General features: G+C 45.9%; 1 protein-coding gene across 2 annotated transcripts; it reads right to left on the bottom strand.

The window, feature by feature from the left end:
* Positions 1-33: 33 nt before the first annotated feature.
* On the bottom strand, positions 34-18,394 carry tubgcp6 (tubulin gamma complex component 6). Of its 2 annotated transcripts, XM_068312401.1 has the most exons (25): positions 18,114-18,394; positions 17,109-17,903; positions 16,841-17,004; positions 16,339-16,552; positions 15,188-15,346; positions 14,571-14,692; positions 13,997-14,060; positions 13,804-13,913; positions 13,631-13,722; positions 12,142-12,281; positions 10,729-10,878; positions 9,931-10,012; positions 9,546-9,634; positions 8,991-9,106; positions 8,203-8,341; positions 7,516-7,590; positions 5,403-7,416; positions 4,975-5,136; positions 3,552-3,720; positions 2,542-2,683; positions 2,149-2,343; positions 1,739-1,871; positions 1,196-1,409; positions 526-719; positions 34-314 (listed from the first exon to the last, which is right to left on the bottom strand). In XM_068312401.1, the coding sequence occupies exons 1-25, from the start codon at positions 18,114-18,116 to the stop codon at positions 223-225; spliced, it is 5,829 nt and encodes a 1,942-aa protein (XP_068168502.1). In that variant the 5' UTR covers positions 18,117-18,394; the 3' UTR covers positions 34-222. The 2 variants fall into 2 exon arrangements, with proteins under 2 accessions (XP_068168502.1, XP_068168503.1); XM_068312402.1 differs by lacking the exons at positions 34-314; positions 526-719; positions 1,196-1,409 and adding an exon at positions 1,421-1,612.
* Positions 18,395-19,887: the final 1,493 nt, after the last annotated feature.

Genomic DNA, 19,887 nt, shown 5'->3' with positions numbered 1-19,887 from the left:
AGGATCCAGAAGGTGAACATTAGAGAAAACGGATTTATTCAAGACTTTTTACATTTAAATATAACATGTAAAACTGAGGCACAAACAGAGGCGTTTCTTACATGATTTTGCATTTTGTCGTCTACATGATGCGACAGAACACAGGTTAGATGTGTTGGGACTGAAGCGATTAAATACACTTGTGTACTGGGTACTTCACCAGTACTCACACCAGTACTCGGATCAGGAGTCTTTGTAGTAGTTGTTGAAGTTGATGCGGAGGAGGAAGTCTTCCAGGTGAGGCTGGTAGCCTCTGTTCACCAGCTTGGTCACCACTGAGAACAGAGAAGAACTGACTATTAAAATCATGTCAACAGGTTTTTTATTAAATATTTACTTCATATACTTTCAGTATGTGAGCTGATTAAAATGGTAAATCCCATAATGCATCACAGCGCTGAAAACAGCAACTACACGAAGAAGACTGGAAAAAGCAGCTCTCAGTAGAAACTAAATAAACTTCATTTAAATGAACAGCGTCCTCACCTTTGAACAGGAAGTGAGAGTAATACTTGAAGGTGTTGTAGGACTGCTGCATGGCGATGAAACTGGGGTGCACTGCCTCCCCCTGCTGGCTGTCCCAGGGCTGTGCAGTCAGCTGAGCCCGAAACTTGAGGATGAGGCTGAAGATGCTGTGGATGATGTTCATGACCGGGGCCGCCTTCTCCGTCAGCAGACTCCTGAGGGGGCGAAAGAGCAGGGGTCAAGAGGTGACATGGTGGAGTTTAGGAGGTGACAGGACGGAGTTTAGCAGACGAACTCTTGGATGACTTTTCAGCTGGGATGAGTTCGACACAGGGAAGTCTAATTCCGACATCTTGCCCTGATTAAATCATTCAGCAGGTTCAGGAGTCGCCTCAGATCCAGCTGGAATATTAATCAGCTGGTCGAAAGGAGGTCGCATGAATTTATTATGAGGACAATCATTTTAACATCCTGAGCAGAATCTAAAGGAGTAAATTCTAATGGTGGTAACTGATGTACTCAGCGATTGTATTTGGTTAACTCCAGACTAAAAGCTGCTAAAACTGATTTTACTTGAAGACCTGAAGTTAAAATGCCAGAAAAATCTTCTGAAATGTTTCCCAAGGTAAGAAAAAAAAAATTTGAGTGTTGTTTATGGAACTATCTGCGCACTAGCAGTTCCCATCCCCACCTGAAGATGGCTCTGTTGAGGTAGTCTGCGTGGGTGCGGTGGATGGCGTCCAGATCGCTGGCGGTGGCCAGCTTGGTGGTGAACTCGCTCCAGGACACCTGCAGGATCTGGTTGGCGATGTAACCTTGGATCACCTTCACGAAATGCTGCATCTCGTGTCGGTAGAGCTGCAGCTGACGGAACTGCACCGAGCGTCCGGCACCCCTCACCAGTGCTGGAATGATTATATATTATAGATCAGGTCTAAACCGGTACCTCCAACAGACTTGGGGTTCATACCAGGAATGATCAGAAAATGTGGACATGTGATCAGGATCCGCATTGCTCCTCCGGTTCGTTAATTCTATCCCGGATAGATTACAGTGTGAACAGGATCGATACGCCCTAACCCAGCAGTGCTCAGAGTCTATAATAATCCTGTATAAATAAATCATAAAAGAATTTCAGCATTCTCCTCTGTCAATATTTCATAAGGCGCTGAAGCGGGAAAGAATGTGAATGTTCCTCCTCAGAGGGGGCGGAGTCCAGATCAGACGTTCTCACCTGTTCTCTTGAGGTGGAACCAGACCTCACGGAGGCTCCACACCATGTGTTTGAGCTGCAGCAGGAAGGAGAACAGACGGTTGTACTTGTTCATGCAGCTGTCTGTGATGATGATGTTCAGTGGCCAGTCCACCTGGGAGACGATGCGGAGGGAACAGAAAGCAGGCGCGTGAACCAGGGCGAGAAGGTGTGAGGGCGGGTGTGAAAGATAGAGAACAGGTAAAGGGTGAGAATGAGGGGAGGTGAGAATGATGGAGGAGGTGAGTGATCGATGCAGTTACGAGAAACGAGACACTTGCAGCATCACCGCACACGTCGTCCAATCAGCTACAAGCTTCAACTTCTCACGACCTGACGGGTTAAAATTGTCAAACACGACAGCTAATCCCGTTCACACTGCCGTGCCTCACCTTGTAGCGCAGCTCCAGACAGTTGAGGGAGTCGGGGGCGTGGGGGTGGAAGGTCTCCGGCAGGAAGCGCAGGGCGAAGGTGAAGTTGGCAGCGAGGGGCGTGTCCCCATGCAAACTGTACTGCAGGGCCTTCATGAGGATGGAGTTGAGGACCAGAGGGGTGAGCAGCTCACCGGGGGTCTGGCCACTCACCATCTGGGGGTGGGGTGGGGGGTGGGGGGTAAAAAAAAGCATGACCTAATGAATCAGATTAGAGTTTCCATTAATTGATTATCAGTGTGACTCTGAAGGAAGAAAGGGATGTCATCATGAGAAATAAACACAAGCTATTATCTCAGCCACCAATAGGGGGCAGTGTCCTGACTCCACCTATCCAATTTGAAGGCGTTTCACCTTCTCAAACAGCAGGTCGCTGAGCGACTGAGCGAACTCGCCGTCCTCCATCAGCAGGAAGTGACGAAGCGCCTCGAAGTGCCCCTCCACCCCCAGCTCCACGAAGAAGTAGTCCACCACCGCCTTGTTCACCAGAGACACGCTGAGGAGAGAAGGTGGAGGACAAGATGATGGGTTGGAAATGTTGCTGACTTTTGGAGACGACCGACGGCTCAGGGAATCTACCGGCACTTCATCGACAATGACTAAATCCTATTACTTTAAATTACTCCTCAGCAAATCACATTTAAGTAAGGGTGGGATTTAGGGAATGTTTTCTTCAGCTGGGAGGAGATAAAAATAGAGTAAAAAACCTCTAGAAAACTCTACAGCATCGCCTGAGTAGTGGATGAAAATGTGTTGATACAATTTAGAGCTAAGCCAGCGTTAAAAATACAAAAGTGTGTGCAGAGAAACACTCTTCACACAAAGAGCTGCAGGAACACTGGAGGGGAAGAACAACACGGAAAGAAGGAGGAAGATGAAGATGACGGTAAGAAAAGTGACGTCAGGGAGAAGTTTGTCATTAGAAATTAATGGAGATGTCAGACATGTGACCTGCACACAAAATGACACCTAAGAGTTTTCATCATTAGCATCAGATTAGCTTCAGATTAGCATCAGTTCAGATAAAAATGTATTGATGATTGTCTGATTGTTTGTTTTGCTAGTTTGGGAATTTCAAATTAGTGGTAATGTATTCTGTGTTAGCAGCCCCTTAAAGAAAGTGGTCATGTGACCAAGGCAAGCATCTCGACAAGCATCAGGAGTGACTCAGACAGATGTGGAGGAGAGAATACACTCATTTAAAACAAAACATTGTTCAGAATCAGATCATTATTGAACGGAAATATTATAAGTTCTATATTCTTTCTGTGTGGCCTGGTACCGGTCCACTGCCTGGGGGTTGGGGACCACTTCTGTAAACAACAACAAAGTTGGTGTGTTGACTCCCCCGAACAGACACTCACTGGGTGATGATGGGGGTTGTGACGGAGTGTTTGATCAGGACCGGCAGGGAGACCATCTCGCTGAGCTGGACGGCGGTGGTGTCCGTGGCCCTGCGGAGCGTGGGCTCCGTCGGGGGGCCCCAGGGGCCCCGCGTCACCGGCTTCAGCAGCTGGCACTCCGGGGACGCATCTGTGAGATGAAAGGAAATGTTTTTACGGAGGTTAGAGGATGTGAAATTTTTAATGATTTCTTTAGGTGGGGCTGATAGTCAGCTGTTTTGGTTTTAGTTAAAAAGGCTAAAACTTTAAACTTCACTGCTTTTCTTCATCTTTCTGATGCCATTGACATTCAGAAAACACAGAAGATTTGATTTATTTCTTCACCTCCCATGAAGAATGACTGATGGACAGTATTTAAAGATCACTTCACTGATATTGATCGTTTGGCCAATGGGAACAGAAATATTTTCTGTGTGGAACACCAAGTTGTGAGCTGTTGCAGTATTTTGTCCTTTCTCTACGCTCCATAAATAAAGATAAAGCTCCGGACTGATCAGTATGTGGTAAAGACATTCACCTACTCCTGATTGATTTCATGGAGGAGCCCTCATGAATACCAGGAGCATGACTGAACACACAAAGATGATGCTTTCCACCCAAATACAAAGACTTATGAAATATCACCACGTTCCACTCAACCCTCGCCGGCTGCTGACGGAGGAAATTTTTAACATACTCTGGAAATCAATCACTCCTGAACGTGTTTTAATCTACATGAAATCAGCATTTGGTTGCGTTTTTACATTGTCGGCGTGTGACAGGATGTTGTTGTGTTTATTTTGTCGGGCTAAACCAAATCCTCCCCATTGATAAGTAAAACCAGAGGAGGGATACAGATCCTTTGGTGTAAATTCAGCATAAAAGGCAAAATAGTCTACTTTTATTGATTTAATTTGTGAATGAAAGAGTTTGAAAGATGATGAATGATGATTTAGATAAAGTTTAAACTTCATGAAGGGAAATCAAGTTTGATTTTTCTGGCTTCGGGAAATAAACACTGAAATGAGTGAAATAAACCAAATGACTGAATTTATGAAAAATGACTGAAACGATTACTCAATGATTATTAACGAACTAGTTTTTTCACGTCTTACATGAAAACTTTTTTTCTTTTAGTCACTGAATTGAAAGGGAAGTACAGTATATTAGAAAACATCTCCATGAAGGTTTTCATGTTCAGATTGGTGTTGGTTCAGGTTTGCAAGCATTAATTCATGGCGCTGTTGAATTCTATTATTTACCAAACTAATAGACAAAATTTAAAAAAATGAGTGGACAAATACTAGAAACACCGAAATAAATTTAAATCAGTTCATTTTGGAGAATGAATGAACCACCATTGTGTTTGAAATCAAAATGCACTTGGTAAATGTGTCCTACTGACCCATCAGGGTGTAGCAGTCCTCGTAGTGCTCCACCTGGTACTGGGCTGACAAAGACAACAGATACTCCCGCTCACATTTCTCTGTGGGGGACAAACTGAAATTCTCAGTCCAGGACGTGGCAATCTCCACCAGCTGCTCAGCAGAGGCGTGCGGCTGGAAGCCTGCAGAGAGACGGAAATACATTACATCCATCAGTAGGTTCACTGACGTCTTCATCCGTTTGGACCAATGATCGCCATCAACAGCAGAAACTAAACAGCTCTTAATATGGCAAACAGACCTTCAATGGAGTAACTGTAATGAAGGGAAGAAGAGAACAAACACAGCTCTCTTCTCTCCTCACATTTTAATAAAATATAAAAGATTTCTCTCTACAACAACTCATTTTATTAGATCATCTCCTGCAGGGAATGCTCTCCTACATTACCTTCAGTCGCCTGTTGATTTCCATCCACTATGCCCTTCACCACACACCCCACTCCAAGTGAAGAGTCTGACGAGTGGCCATGAGCGCTGCCTGGTAGGGTGGAGGCTGGTGGCTCCGCCCCTAGCACCACACAACCCACCCCCAGCGTGGAGTCTGAGGAGTGACCGTGGGCGCTGCCGGGTAAAGGAGGGTGTTGGGGTTCATTTCCTGAAACTACACAACCCACGCCCAACGTGGAGTCGGAGGAGTGACCGTAGGCGCTGCCGGGTAAAGGAGGGTGTTGGGGTTCATTTCCTGAAACTACACAACCCACCCCCAGTGTGGAGTCTGAGGAGTGACCGTGGGCGCTGCCGGGTAAAGGAGGGTGTTGGGGTTCATTTCCTGAAACTACACAACCCACGCCCAACGTGGAGTCGGAGGAGTGACCGTGGGCGCTGCCGGGTAAAGGAGGGTGTTGGGGTTCACTTCCTGAAACTACACAACCCACGCCCAACGTGGAGTCGGAGGAGTGACCGTAGGCGCTGCCGGGTAAAGGGGGGTGTTGGGGTTCATTTCCTGAAACTACACAACCCACCTCCAGTGTGGAGTCTGAGGAGTGACCGTGGGCGCTGCCGGGTAAAGGAGGGTGTTGGGGTTCATTTCCTGAAACTACACAACCCACGCCCAACGTGGAGTCGGAGGAGTGACCGTGAGCGCTGCCGGGTAAAGGAGGGTGTTGGGGTTCATTTCCTGAAACTACACAACCCACCTCCAGTGTGGAGTCAGAGGAGTGACCGTGGGCGCTGCCGGGTAAAGAAAGCAGTTTGGGTTCATCTCCTGAAACCACACAACCCACCCCCAGCGTGGAATCAGAGGAGTGACCGTGGGCGTTGCCAGGCAGCGCAGAGGAGGTGGGTTCAGTTCCAGACACGACACAGCCCGTCTGAAGGATGCAGTCGGAGGCGTGGCCGTGTTTACTCCAGCGAGGTTTCTCCTCAGGCGCGTCAGACACAAACTCGCCCACTTTAATGTTGGCGTCAGAAGAATGGCCGTGGAGTCCAGCAGGCGGAAGCGGCGCAACAACATTCCAGACATTCTCTCCGACTTTAATGTGGGCGTCTGAGGGGTGACCACAAACACTGGAGGAGGGCAGACGAGCAACACCGTCAGACACGTCCTCCCCAATCATGTGTGAATCCAAGGCGTGTGCGTGGAGGTTTGGGGCAGGAGAATCGTGAACGTGAGCACCAGAGGAGGGAAGAGGAGCCTCTGGGTTCTGGTCTCTGATCCCGACGGGTAAATCCAAGACATGACTCTGGACTTTAGGAGGCGTTTCCTCAGATTTAAACTGTCCCACATGTGAGTGGACATCAGAGGGATCTCCATGGATACCAGCTGAAGGTTTGACAGTCAGTGAAAATGAATCCCCGTCTTTCATTTCTGCACCAGAGACACACGACAAAGAAACACTTCCAACATGATTCTGATGATCTGAAGCCGATGGTTCAGTACCCCCCGATTCGTTTCCACCTGCATCCGACCGCTGTCCCCCCTCCTGCTTGTTGGTGATGAAGCTCCTCCCATCTGTGAGCTGCTCTGAACCAATCGGGCTTGATCTAAACATGTTCTGGGGTTCCTCTGAGGTGGACAGGCCCAGAGCAAAGCTGGAGTTGGAAGCTTGGCCGAAAGCGCTGGCTTTGGGAAGACTCCTCTGAACTTGAGGGACATTCTCTCCTATGGTGATGTGAGAGAAAGAGGGGTGGTCCTGGATCACATGTGGGCGGGCCTGGCCTGTGATACCCTCAAGTGGACTAAAGGGGGCACTGAAGTCATAGTCTACCGGTTGTACAGCAGAACGCCCTTCAGGTAGGTCAGACCCGGTCTCCTGCAGGGCCTCGTCCACCTGCTGGCTGTCAGGATTTGTGTTTTCAGGGAGAAAATCTTTGATGATGACATCCTGGGAGGTTAGAGGGTTGAGGGGGGGCGAGGATGCTCCAGGTTGTTGGGTCTCAGCCGGATGCTGAGTGGGAAACTCCTGTGAAGACAGGAAACTAATGAGGCAACACACACCTCATAACAGCCTGATTACTACAAAACAAACAGGAGTTTGTGTAGAAACAGCGTGTCGTCGTACCGGCGCTGGCGGGACGTAGGGCGGTCCTGCACGGGGGGGTCTCTGCTGGCCTAGAGGGTATTTCTCCATCATGTCCTGGAAAGGAGTCATGAGAACTGACATTAACTTCCCATGAGCGCCGTAATGACAGTTTTTCTTTCCCTCACTGGTTTCTGTAAATGCTTAAAATGAAAGGACAAATCACTAGATAAAGATGACTAGATAATAATAAAATCTCTTTAGTTCAACTTGAACCAGCCCCCTCCTCCAAGTTTCAAGAACACCACAATTGACAACGCTCTGGAAAGCTAAACAAGCTCAACAAAAATGAAAAGCTGGTTCCACCTGTTCTTTCTGGACGACTACCCACATTTAAGGAGTTCTTTCTGATCTGCGTCCCACCCCTCCACACAGGTTTTTTGTATTCATGGTCCATGTTCTATCCTGCCACCAAGTTTGACTGAAATCTGTCCAGCAGTTGTAGTAATAGGAAGGAAAGTCTGTTTGAAACGGTGTGAACAATACAAACCATATAAATATGACCCATTTCTTTCTGATGGAGCTGCTTTCACATCCTGAATCAGAAACGGATCTGACTGCAGCTGATGTCAACGGTCTGATCAGAATATTGCTGCTTCCTGTCTCTCACTGGTTTGTCACAGAATGACAGGATAAAATATAAAAGGATGGATGTTTAATTTGCTTCACCTCCGTCTGCTGTCGGTCACGCGTGAAGAATTCAGCCCTGGCTTCGTCGAGTCTCATTCGTTGCACCCGCCACATGGCCCGCCTCTCTCTGCGGGCCGCCTCCTCTGATAGGCGGCTGTACTGAGCAATCAGCTCCTTCCTATGAGTCACATGATTTAAAGTCATTCATGGAGGATTTTATGCTGGTAATTTTCAAAATAACTGATTATTAATGAGTCATCTGCTGTGAAAAATTGCAAATAGCAAAAAATGTCCTTTATTCTTCAAATACTTTGTTTTTCTCCAGTTATTTAGGGATGACATTAGACGGTAGTAAATATTAATCTGTTCTATTTCCTAAATAAAAATGATTAAAAACCACAAGTAAATTATCAAGATTGTGGCTGATTAATTTTGTGATCAATTCATTCGTAAATGTGTCGTTGCTAATTAATACGGTTCCATCAGGAAGCAGGAAAACAGAAATAATGACTATTCTTCCTGAATGATTTTAAAACAAAGGATTTTACAAATCCTTTGTTTTAAAATCATCTGCAATAAAACCAAACTAATCATTTCATTTTTATTGACTAATTATCTCATGTATTGATGATCAGTGTCTTTTGATCACTTGAGTTTCTTTCGTGGAAACTTTTTTGTGTTAACTGACTTTTTTAATCACCATTACAAATTTGAAACATTTTACTTCTGATCGGAGCTGAACGATATGGATGACAGAAACCGACATAGAGAAAACTTGGTTATTGATTTGGATCAGATACTACTGATTAATCAGAGATTGATCAGACCTCGCTCTCTGCTCCAGCTGCTCCTCCAGAGCCTGAAGCCTCTTTTCTCGGTCTCTCAGCTCCCGAGCGAAGCTGAAGTCATCATCCTCCAGCTGCTTCCTGGCCGCATTTCTCCACTGGAGCCGACCACACACACACACACACACGCGCACACGCGCGCGGGCACACACACACACACACACACACACACACACACACACACAGTAGGGTCAGTCTTTTCGAAGCTACAGAATATAAACATCTGTTCGATATCAACTCTAGAATCACTGAATCAAACACGATTCACAGCTTCATTCATTCATTCCATTCTCAGATACACAGATCTTGTTGCTCTAAAACACACATTTTTTTATTTAACTGATCATGTGCACAACTTACTACACATTTACCCCGGTTAAACGACGACGTGATGTTCGGTGACAAAAATCCTAAATCATCAGACATAAACATTTAATGACTTTCTCCTCCAAGCTGTGTGTGAATGGGTTTTATTGTTTTTGGCTGACCTTACTGAAGGCAAATCCCCCCGTTCACACACTCCTCCCTCCCTCCTACCTCTTGCTCCTGGTCCAGGTGGTGTTTCAGCTCCTCAAAGCGCTCCCTCTTCCTGGCCTCCTCGGCCAGACGCTGCGACACCTGACGCCCTGCAGGAGCCAGAGAGGAGACGGTGGGAGATTTCACCTCCATGTAAAAACAAGCACACAACTACATTTATACACACAGAGAGCATGAGGCCAGGTTTAGCACCGCCTTCCTGAAAGTGAACACACATGATCTGAAGTCAGATCAGATTCACAGGCTGTCCTACAGGAGGTGGTACACAGCGCTCCTCCTGAAGAGAGACAGTTTCTAACCCATTTCTTAAATGTGTGTGTATATGTGTGTGTGTGTGTGTGTGTGTGTGTGTGTGTGTGTGTGTGTGTGTGTGTAGGCCACGAACCACGGATGCTCTCCAGGGTTTTGGCAGCCGACTCTCGAACCTGATTGATCAACTCCTGGCGTGCTGCTTCCACTCTCTGAGCCTTACAATCCAAAAACAGGAAGCATCATTAACAGAGATGGTCCTGCCTCACACCCCCCGCCCCCATCCCCCACCAGTCAGCCAAATTAACCAGGTTAGCACTAAATCAAGTGAATCAAGCCTCACACTCAGGCAGCACCCTTTTTTTTACTGCTCATTGCTTAACTCCTCAGTCCTGGAGGGTCAGCACCTCCGTCATGACCCAAATTATGAACACAGAACGAGGAGAAGCCCCCCCCCCCCAGCTCCTTTGGCTACAGGTCAGATTCCCCTTAGAGACCCTGATGGATCTAAAGCTGCATCTTTATTGTTTCACAAGTCACTGTGTAATTGAGCAAACCTCTTCCACCTCATTAATTATGTCTAGTGAGGCGTGGGCACGTTTGACCTTGTGGACCACGTCAGACGGAGGCTTTTAGGTTGGAGGCTGTAATTAACATCTTTTCACTTAAGACTCAAATCACTCATGGTCTGGGGGCTTCTGGGGGGTTGGATCAGGTCAAACGGGACGCATGGAGTCATTAAATGGATCTAAAAACTGGTCTACATCTTTTCTTGTTTGGAGACATGTCTGGTGGGCTCAGAAACTTTCCACAGAGTGGGGGTTAAGTAAAAATGACTTCTCTTTTTGGGTGATCTGGTCCTTTATATTAGCCTCTAGAATGAAATGGGATAAAAAGAACTAAAGCACACATTCGGGAACTTGGGTGTCAGTACCTGCTGCTCCCTGCTGATGGCGCTGTGCTTAGCGACCCTCTCCAGGCGTCCGCGGTAAACGGCACAGTCTCTCTCGATCTCCTCCACCTCCTGCAGGGAGAAGGTCACGGCGATACGAGGCACCGGCAGCTCCGACCAGCAGATGTAGTGCTGAGGAGAGAAAAATCTTTCACTGAATCGGATTGAAATGGACATTTTCCTTTCTATTAATTGACTTGTTAACAGATTGCTTTGGTTCCAGTACCTAGATAGAAGTGAGCTAATATTTTCACAGTTCTACCTAAAAAAAGACTCAAGTGAAGCAGAATTTCCCCTCATAATACGCCACATTAAATAGAACATTAGCAACGATGCTTCACTTTAGCATCGTTCGATCCATAAAGTCACATATGTTCACGTCCCCTGCAGTTTGTCCAGGAATAACTGAGCACCAGATTAGCATGAGGAGAAACCCTAGCTGTCGGATTAGAGGCTCTGGCTGCAGGTTAGGCAGGTGGAGTCATAAAAATGCATTGTGTCTGGTGATGGGGGGGGGGTCACATAAGGGAGAGGACATTAATACTGTTAGATTACAAAGAAATGCTTCACTGGGACTTTCATTTGTCTGGAAAGCTAAGCTGACTGTCATCACTGCAAATGAGGCTCCATTCACAGAGATAAACGCAGTCAGAGCTGGGAAGCTAATTCATAATGAAGGAAAGGTTTAGTGCACAACATAAATGGCTTCAGCGTGAGGCCAGACCAGTCAAGAAAATGATTAAAAATTAACAGTTAAATGGTTGTAATTCCTAAAAATACAATTTCCGTTGATTGAATAATCCTTCAAGTCATTTTTAGGCACAAATGTCTCTTACAGGTCGTATTTCGCTGCAAAAATTCTCCACTTGTTTGATCTAAATTCAGCATTTTTTTCCCGAAAGACACCAGAGTTTCTATATGTATTATGATTTTGCGCTCAGGCGTTAACTTGAGTTTTGTGATGACCTCATCACCATTTGAAGGTGATGATTCATCGTTTCATTCTGTTGTCATCACGCTTGGGCCGTCACAACGGAGGAAAGAATTCTAAAATGGAAGCCTTTGTTTTCAAAGTGGGACTGAGATCTGAACTGCAGCACAGGAGAATTCATCACAATACTGAAGAATGGGTATTGATGACGGTTCCAGCCCCTATATGTCATAGTATTGATTATTTGTCCCATTCCCTTTGGCCAGTATAGATTTCCCAATGAATGGAATCACTGCTGTGGCAGGACGATCACTGTGGAGTGGATTTAGAGGCTGACCGGAGCATCTCTGAACGTGTTAACAAGACAAACAGATCAAAAGAGGAAAAGTAAGAACTCATCAGCATCTTCACAGAACCTTCAGAGACTTAAACCCCCACCCATAAGGACGTGTGAATGGAGGAACCTGAGGGCAGCAGATCTTCAGGAGGTTGATGGTCTTCCCACAGACATAGACGTCATTGGCGATGTGTCTCAGGAACAGCGGCACGCAGTCCTCCACGTCCTTAGAGATCAGAGTGTATCCTTGGACCCAGAAGTGTTTGTCTGCAAAACATTCATTCAGAATAGTTTTTTTTTTTTTTTACAAAACCAGTGAAACACTCTCAATTCAAGCCGTCCTGGAGGATCGCTCCGGCTGCACTCGGTCTTAAAACTTTTCCTTATTAGTATGACTTACGGGGCATGGCAGGAACCTGGCCGCTTGAATTAACACTTGGAAATTGTTAGCGCTTAGCTCAGTGATCCCGAGCAAAAAGCATAAGAGAACGGGAACGCTGTGAGCCTCCAGCCTGAGGCTTGGCAGGAGAGCTCCGCCGCTGATTGCCTCCCCGGCTGGAGGACTTCGAGGAGAACAATGACATTTGTGTGTCCTCCAAAAAGCAGGAGCGAGGAGGTTCACTGCAGGAGTTGATGAGGTGTAGCAGATGAACAAATGAACCTCTGAGCCAGACAGAGCCGAGGTGATGGGCTGACCTTGGGGTGTTGTATGACACACAACGTTTGGACAAGCTTTAGTGATTACTATATGACTGTATTTATAGAGGCCTGTCGTGAACACAGAGCTGGGTTCAACCATGGTTTTATTATCGCTCTTCATTCCAACGCTAACCTGAAATGTTCACATCATATCTGACAAAATCTAACTGAAATAGTCAAATCTCAAAGAGGCCAACTTCTACAAAGGAAGCTCAGCTTCCCTATGATGTCACCGCCCATGAAGCATCAATCCCCTGATAGGCTGACTTTCATCATGTGACTCCTGGACCATGAAATGGTGTGGCGGTTTCTTACAGAGTTATTCAGAAATGCAAGAGCTCAAAGTTTGCTTGGTCATGAATGTAAATAGTATCAGTGTTCATGACGTCATGGACTAATCTACATATCGGGAGATGATCAAGTAACCTCACTGATGGAGGAATCCTCTACTGGCACCGTCTGAGCTGCGACAGATGACAGCATCTTCAAATCAAACAGTAAATAATAAACTCTATTAAATCTGCGCTCCTTCAGGAGAACAGACGGGTCTATTTATCTGCTCTGAAATGGTCGTTTCCTGCCGAGTCAACTCCTCTCCTCTCCTTCAAGGGACACGTCTTTAATTGGACAATAAAAATTAACTTGGCTCGTCCGGGTTTGTCGAGGGCAATCACAGGAAGAGAGACTAATTAATTTCAGAAACAGTTTGGGCGACTGAGGAGAATAAAGTGAGGCTTTCTGTTTGTTTGTCCCTGTAGGTTACTGGGGTAGGCATCCAATAATTCCATGACACCAGTTATAGAAACAAGGACGTTTCCAACCAGGCATAAAAGGTTCTGCTCTGGGCCGGCGCTTCATCTTAAGAACCTGCTGACTGTAGCCAAATGTTTTATGTGATACCGTGCTGCTTCCCTCACCTCTGAATCCCAGATACTCCTCGTTGACCTGGATCATGAACTCTCCATAAACGTCTCGAAACACGCCGCTGTACACCCAGTCGGACACGAAGCTGAGAGGAGCAGGAACAGGTTAGTGAACGGAGGAAGAGCGAGTCCGGCATGTCGGTGAGGAGTTCAGGGGTTCAACTCACCGTGTGTACGGCTCACAGCTGCTCTTCAGCAGTGACAGCAGGACCGGATAATTCTCGTTGCTGCAGTTACTCTGGGCTTCGTTGTACAGGTAGGACAGCAGTTTAACGCCCTGAGGAGACACGCGGCATCCAGCTGACACGCCATCTGATAGGTAGAACACTGGATGACACGCTGGAGATAAAGAGAACTCACCACAGGGAAGGTCGCCTGGCCCGGACCTGAAGGCCCATCCACACAGCACAGCTCTGACAGGTACCTGAGACCAGGAGATAGGAGAGGCGAGGCAATCTGATGGATCTATTCAAAACGTGACGACTGGATGACGTTTGAACTCAAATGAAAGAATTTAAAGATGGTTTAACAACAAAACAACAATCACTCCGAACCTAAACGCTGCTCCTGGTTTGTCACACCTCTTCATCTTGCAGAACACTGCCATGCTATTTAGAACCACACACCGGAGCAGTATTCCGTCACGGGCGGTTCACTCCGTGAAAATGAACAACAGCAGGATGCTAATTTAGAATATCAGTGTGAAAAAGGACCAGTGTGCTAAAAAGCCTCTGCAGCTCAGACCAAACATGTGATTTACAAGCCGAATGGAAATCAGAGAGGTAGCCAGGGTACGTTAGCGTTCACGCTGAGTGGGCGGGGTCACATCTGAACAGAGATGTCCACTCTCAGACATTAAAACCAGGTTGAAGTAGAAACAGCACCAACAGACTCCCCCCATCACTGTTGTGACGATTAAAGGCTTTGACCTCACCTTAGCTGGCGGCCTACTTTACGAAAGAGGAAGCTGATGGTCAGCAGGCTGAGGTTGGGGGGAGTGGTGAGAACACAAGCTCTGTAGTAATGCAGGTACCTCCGGAGACCACCTGTAAACGCCTGCAAAAAATAAAAAGACACACAACAACTGATATCAACCTGGAACCATCCTCCAAACAACTTCATGACGTAATTTCAGTTTTCTGAGACAGTGTTCCTACAAAGATGCTGTTTGCAAACACACACTCCTAAAACAACGAACACACACTCCTGAAACACGAACACACACTCCTGAAACACAAACATATGTACAGTAGTACCTCAACATACGAGTCATTTCAGATACATCAGCTAAGACCAGATCTCATTCTTTGCCACGTGTTGGCGGATGGATACAACATCAGCTGAGACCGGATCTCGTTTTTCCCAAGTCTTGGCGGATGGATACAACAATACATCTTACATCTTCTAAACAACTTCATGACGTAATTTCAGTTTCCTGAGGAAGTGTTCCTTACAAGCTCAGTCACGGAGCAGATTAAACTCGTATCTCGAGGTTCTACTGTATCTGAAACCCGAACGAACACACGTACCAGGAATGACAAACACATGTACCTGAAACACGAGGCCTTTTTTGTTGGCGCTCTGCAGACTGAAGCGGCTCAGCCTTAGGTAGTGGGTTCCATACTGGGCCAGCTCCCCCAGGAGGCGGGACACACTCTCTGGAGATGCTCCTGACACACACACACCAGGCCTGACATCAAACTGAATGCTCTGAGGACACACACAGAAACAGATGGCAGAGAATATATACACAAAAGTACAAACTAATAACAGCCAATAAAACAGCCTGCAGCCAGGATCCTCTCTGTAAAGCTATGATATTGAATTTTTGTTGAGGTTTGGAGTCACCTCCACGGTGCTTCCTGAAGGGTGGGGGCGTTATTACATTAAAACCACAATATATTATTAGTTTTCCTTTATGTTGACCTTCCTGTTGTTGTTTTATGAGAACAGGATACAGAGCTCCAAACAGGACTCCCCTGGGGGCAGAAAACAGAGACTATTCTGCATCCAGCAGAGACAAACTCACTTTAATAAACACGTCAACCAGCTGCTGCAACATTTCAGCACTGGATTCATCTGATGCAGTAATAATGTATTAGATTACAATAAAGCAAGCAGGTTAGGAACTCCATCTATGTTGTGAATACTGATTTTCTTCTGGAAACAATAAAGCAACAGATGAAATATCCTAAGGGCTTATTTGCTGCAGTAAGTAGAGCATAAACTGACTGTGATTTATAACGTCTACTGTATATCATCTACAATTTGCCAAAACTCAGGATTCATTTTTATCCTCACAACCTGACTGCTCACATTTCTGTGTAAGACAGTCTCATCACTTCCTGTTGGCTAACTTGGCTATCAACAGTCAAGGGTCGGGTTCAGGTCAAGTAAGGGGGTTGGGTTTTTTTTTCTCTTGGCAGGAACCTCCTGTCTGGGTTATTAAAAAAGAGGTGTATAAACTCTCACAGGTTGGCAGGAAGACGAGGGACTAGTGGTTTATGGAGAATTGGAGCTAAGCTAGCAATGTTTCATAGTACAGATTGAACACTGTTGTCATGGCAATTTCAGAAGGTTTTCTCATGACTTCAGTTTGGGGAATAAATTCATAAGTATTGCCAAGTCGTGAGTCATGTCACGTCATTGGGACAGACCCACGAACAACACATCAGAACTCTACAGACTCTGCTGATGGGTACCTGGTTGAGAGGGAAGGTGGTGGACGCCACCCCAATCAGGACGTTCAGGAGGTCGGTCACCAGCTGAGTCTGGGAATCTTGGGGCAGCGGGAGGAGCGGGGAGGGGGTGCTGGTGCTGACAACCCTCAACTGACCCTCCCACAGACGATAGAGCTGGTCAAAAGCTTCCCGTCCCCCCTCCGTAAGATAGAGGGACTCCCTCTGTCCAGGTGGGCTAAGGAGAAAAAGTCATTTGTTGTTCAGAGTAAATAAATGACAACACAACAAACAGCAGACGTTTTTGAACACACCGATCTGGGTTAAATGATGTGAACTAGCAAACACAATCGCCTTTTCACTCGGAGAAACTTAACTTTGTGGTAAGCAGTTACAAAGTTCTTATTTATTTGGGCTTTCCTCTAAATCTGACTGATGTTCTACATGAAGTTATGTCTCAGTGTTTAAATACTCCTTTCAATACTTAAATCTTATTAAATCATTATCTGGAAAACAGTTTCCTTACCATCCAACAGACTCCCAGCAGCGTCGCCTCCCAGGTTCAAAGGTTTTGAGAGCCTCCCATATATCTACATCTGGAACGGGACTCGGCTCTGACTGAGAGTCTGGGGTTAAGTTGGAAGACGACTGGAAGCCTTCATCTTCTGACTGGTCTAAAAATGAAGGCACCTGCACAGACAACAGTCAAGCATTAAGATTCCTCTACATAACCAGGAAATAACTTAAACTGAACATACCTTAGATTAGATGCTAAACTAAGACTAGTTTCCTACCCTTAAAGCCAACCCGGTTACATCAATATTACTGGGAGCAGGCGGCATGTCCAGTCTTATGTCCATGTCTGAGGTCCGAGTGTGATGCAGCGCTCCAAACAGCGTCAGCCTGGTCTCTTTCTCAAATTTTTCTTTCAATTCCAGTTTAGCCCTCAGAGCCAGCATCCCTGTGCCTGGAGGGGCATCCATAAGCCTCCGAGTTCCACACAAGGTCTCAAAAGTCCCCCATTCTACTCCACACACCAGACCCCAGGCCCGGGCCTCAAGCCTCTGCAGCTCCTCGCTCTGGTAGCCCCAGGGTTGAGGCCGCCGCAGCACAGGCCTCTCCCGCCTCATGTAGTCCCCACTGAAGGATGTTACGGGAGGAGGTGCTGAGCCAGCCAGGTTCACCAGGAGCTCCAGTACAGCATCCAGCTCCTTCAGGCCCGAGGATGTTCCCTCCGGCAGCCTCCGCAATTGCTCCTCCAAATTCTCTGCTTCCTCTCTGCACCCTGCCACCCGCAAGTCAAAACATATCATCAGGACTTTGTTTCTGGGTGGGGTATTTGCTGTGGCGCTCGGTCCTGAAGCTGAACCTTTGGTGCCATCTTGAAACAGCTTTGACAGCAGGGCACCATAGGCACACTTCTTGAGAGCTTTGCGAAAGCCTTCCCTGGAGATTCCTCCTAGGGCACGACGCTTCCATGACACCCCGGACAGGCTGCAGTCACACAGGGCACCCAGTAGCTCAGGGATGCTGCTGCTGGTGCAGCTGGATTTCAGGGGCTTGTGAGGGTACATGACTGGAACTTCAGCCTGTATGAAAGGAACAAATTGGGATACATGTGATGCCGGAAGTGTGTAGCTACAGTTTTAGCCAATCAGACAGCATATAAAGGAAATCATAGGCAGCTAACGGTAACTAGCTAAACCAGCTTGTGGCTATGTCACCGTTACATGTATCACAACACAGATTGATTTAGCGCTAAATAGCGAACTAAAACCAACATTTTTAAAAAGACTAACCATGTCGTGGTGTGTTTTCTCTTGATTCAGTCGGTTTCAGCCCAAATGACTCCTGTCCGTGCATGCTAGCTAACGTTTGTTATTAGCAACTAGCCACCAAATACGGGCTTCCCCGGTTAGCTTCTATTCCAAAGCAGGCGTAACCCGACGGATGAGTCGTCTACACAGCCCCTAAAGGTGTCTGTTGTTCAGTAGGTTCCACTAGGTCCATTTTAGTTACAGAAAATAACCAGTGTTTTGGTTCCGGACAGCTAAAACCTTCAGTCATCTCCCGTCATCTGCCGCGGAGATACCAAAAAATTGGAACCTGCCCCCTTTGAATGTGATTGGAGGATAGTGAAGCCAGCCTGTGTTGATTGGATGAGACTGAAGCAAAGGCATTTCGCTGCATTCAGGAGCAATGGAAATTTAACGTTATGACCAATTGTGCTGTTTTTAACAGGGGTCATTGGAATAAACAATATTCATGTGCTTGAGACGAAAATATGTATTCATTTTAAAATCAAGTTAGAAACAATAATCAAAACAGTCACACCGATACTTAGTTTTGATTGACAAATGAATCATACGCAAATTTAGAGTGCAAAAATGAGCATATGACTCTCTAATTGTTGAACAATTTCGAAAATACAAAGTGTTATCATGTCGCGCATTCAACACGAACGCTATTTGGAGTGTATAATCCCATGACAGTGAATGCATCACATCAGGGCCGCATTGCGCACTCGCGGGCCAGACGAGTTATGAGACAGTCACGTGACGCACTCACCTGCCCACACAATATGCCCTGTGTCCTTCCGCTGATTGAATAAAACACCTGTCATTAGTCACAATGCAGACACAAAGAGAATTGAAGCAATCTAAGCATGTGTCAAAAAGTAATTTGTGTGATTTCACACTTCTTTGACTCATTCAATCAGAAGGGACAGGTATACAATTTCAAGTCTCTATGCTCATATGTGTCCAGATTCATTGGTAGCTGCTTCTCTGATGAGGCATTAAATCAGATTTGCATCGAATAAGTGAACATTTAAGATAAGATAATTCATGCAATATAAAGAGATTTATATTCCATGCTGCCTTTGGAAAATATTTCTAGACAAAAGGAATAATTGTTTTACTGTTTTTATGTTGACTTTTTGAATCATACAGTTTCGGCACTGTTTGGAGGAAGAGGCTTGGTGCTGGCCTTTAAAATCTTCATCTTCCTCAAGTGTTTGAAGAATATTGTTATGCTGTTTGCTACGAAAGTGTAAAACTGTTTTGTGGATTTAGAAACTTAAAAAACTTTCCAGAAGCGTGAACATGTTTCTAATAATAGAGTGCAGTGATTCTACATATTTAAATAAAATGTTAAATGGCAGCAGATTAATGGTAAAAAATTTTATTTTTTACTGCATTGATAGTAGTTTATCTTTAATCATAATGCCTGGATATCCATCCTTTTGACTACAATAATCTATACAGACTAATATTTAATGCTTTGTTTTGTTTTGGGGGCTTTTGGGGCTTCTTTGTCAGAAGACTTTTCCCCAGAAAAGTCAGAGTCCTCCAAGGCCAGCTGTTGAGAGACTGCAGCTGATCCAACCGCCTGACAGGATATTTTAATTTGTTCTCGGGTGATCACTGAGTTTAGCAGGCACTGGAATTTTTTTTAAATTATTCATTAGAACAACTGTTTGAAATAACATCATTGTTCTTATTTCACCAACTTCCCCTCCTTCATCTCCTTCTCCTCATCCTCCTCCTTTTCCCCGAGGGCAGCAGAAATCAA

This window comes from Antennarius striatus, chromosome 4 (assembly GCF_040054535.1).
Source record: "Antennarius striatus isolate MH-2024 chromosome 4, ASM4005453v1, whole genome shotgun sequence".
NCBI lineage: Eukaryota > Metazoa > Chordata > Actinopteri > Lophiiformes > Antennariidae > Antennarius > Antennarius striatus.
This window is presented reverse-complemented; position numbering and strand designations above follow the sequence as displayed.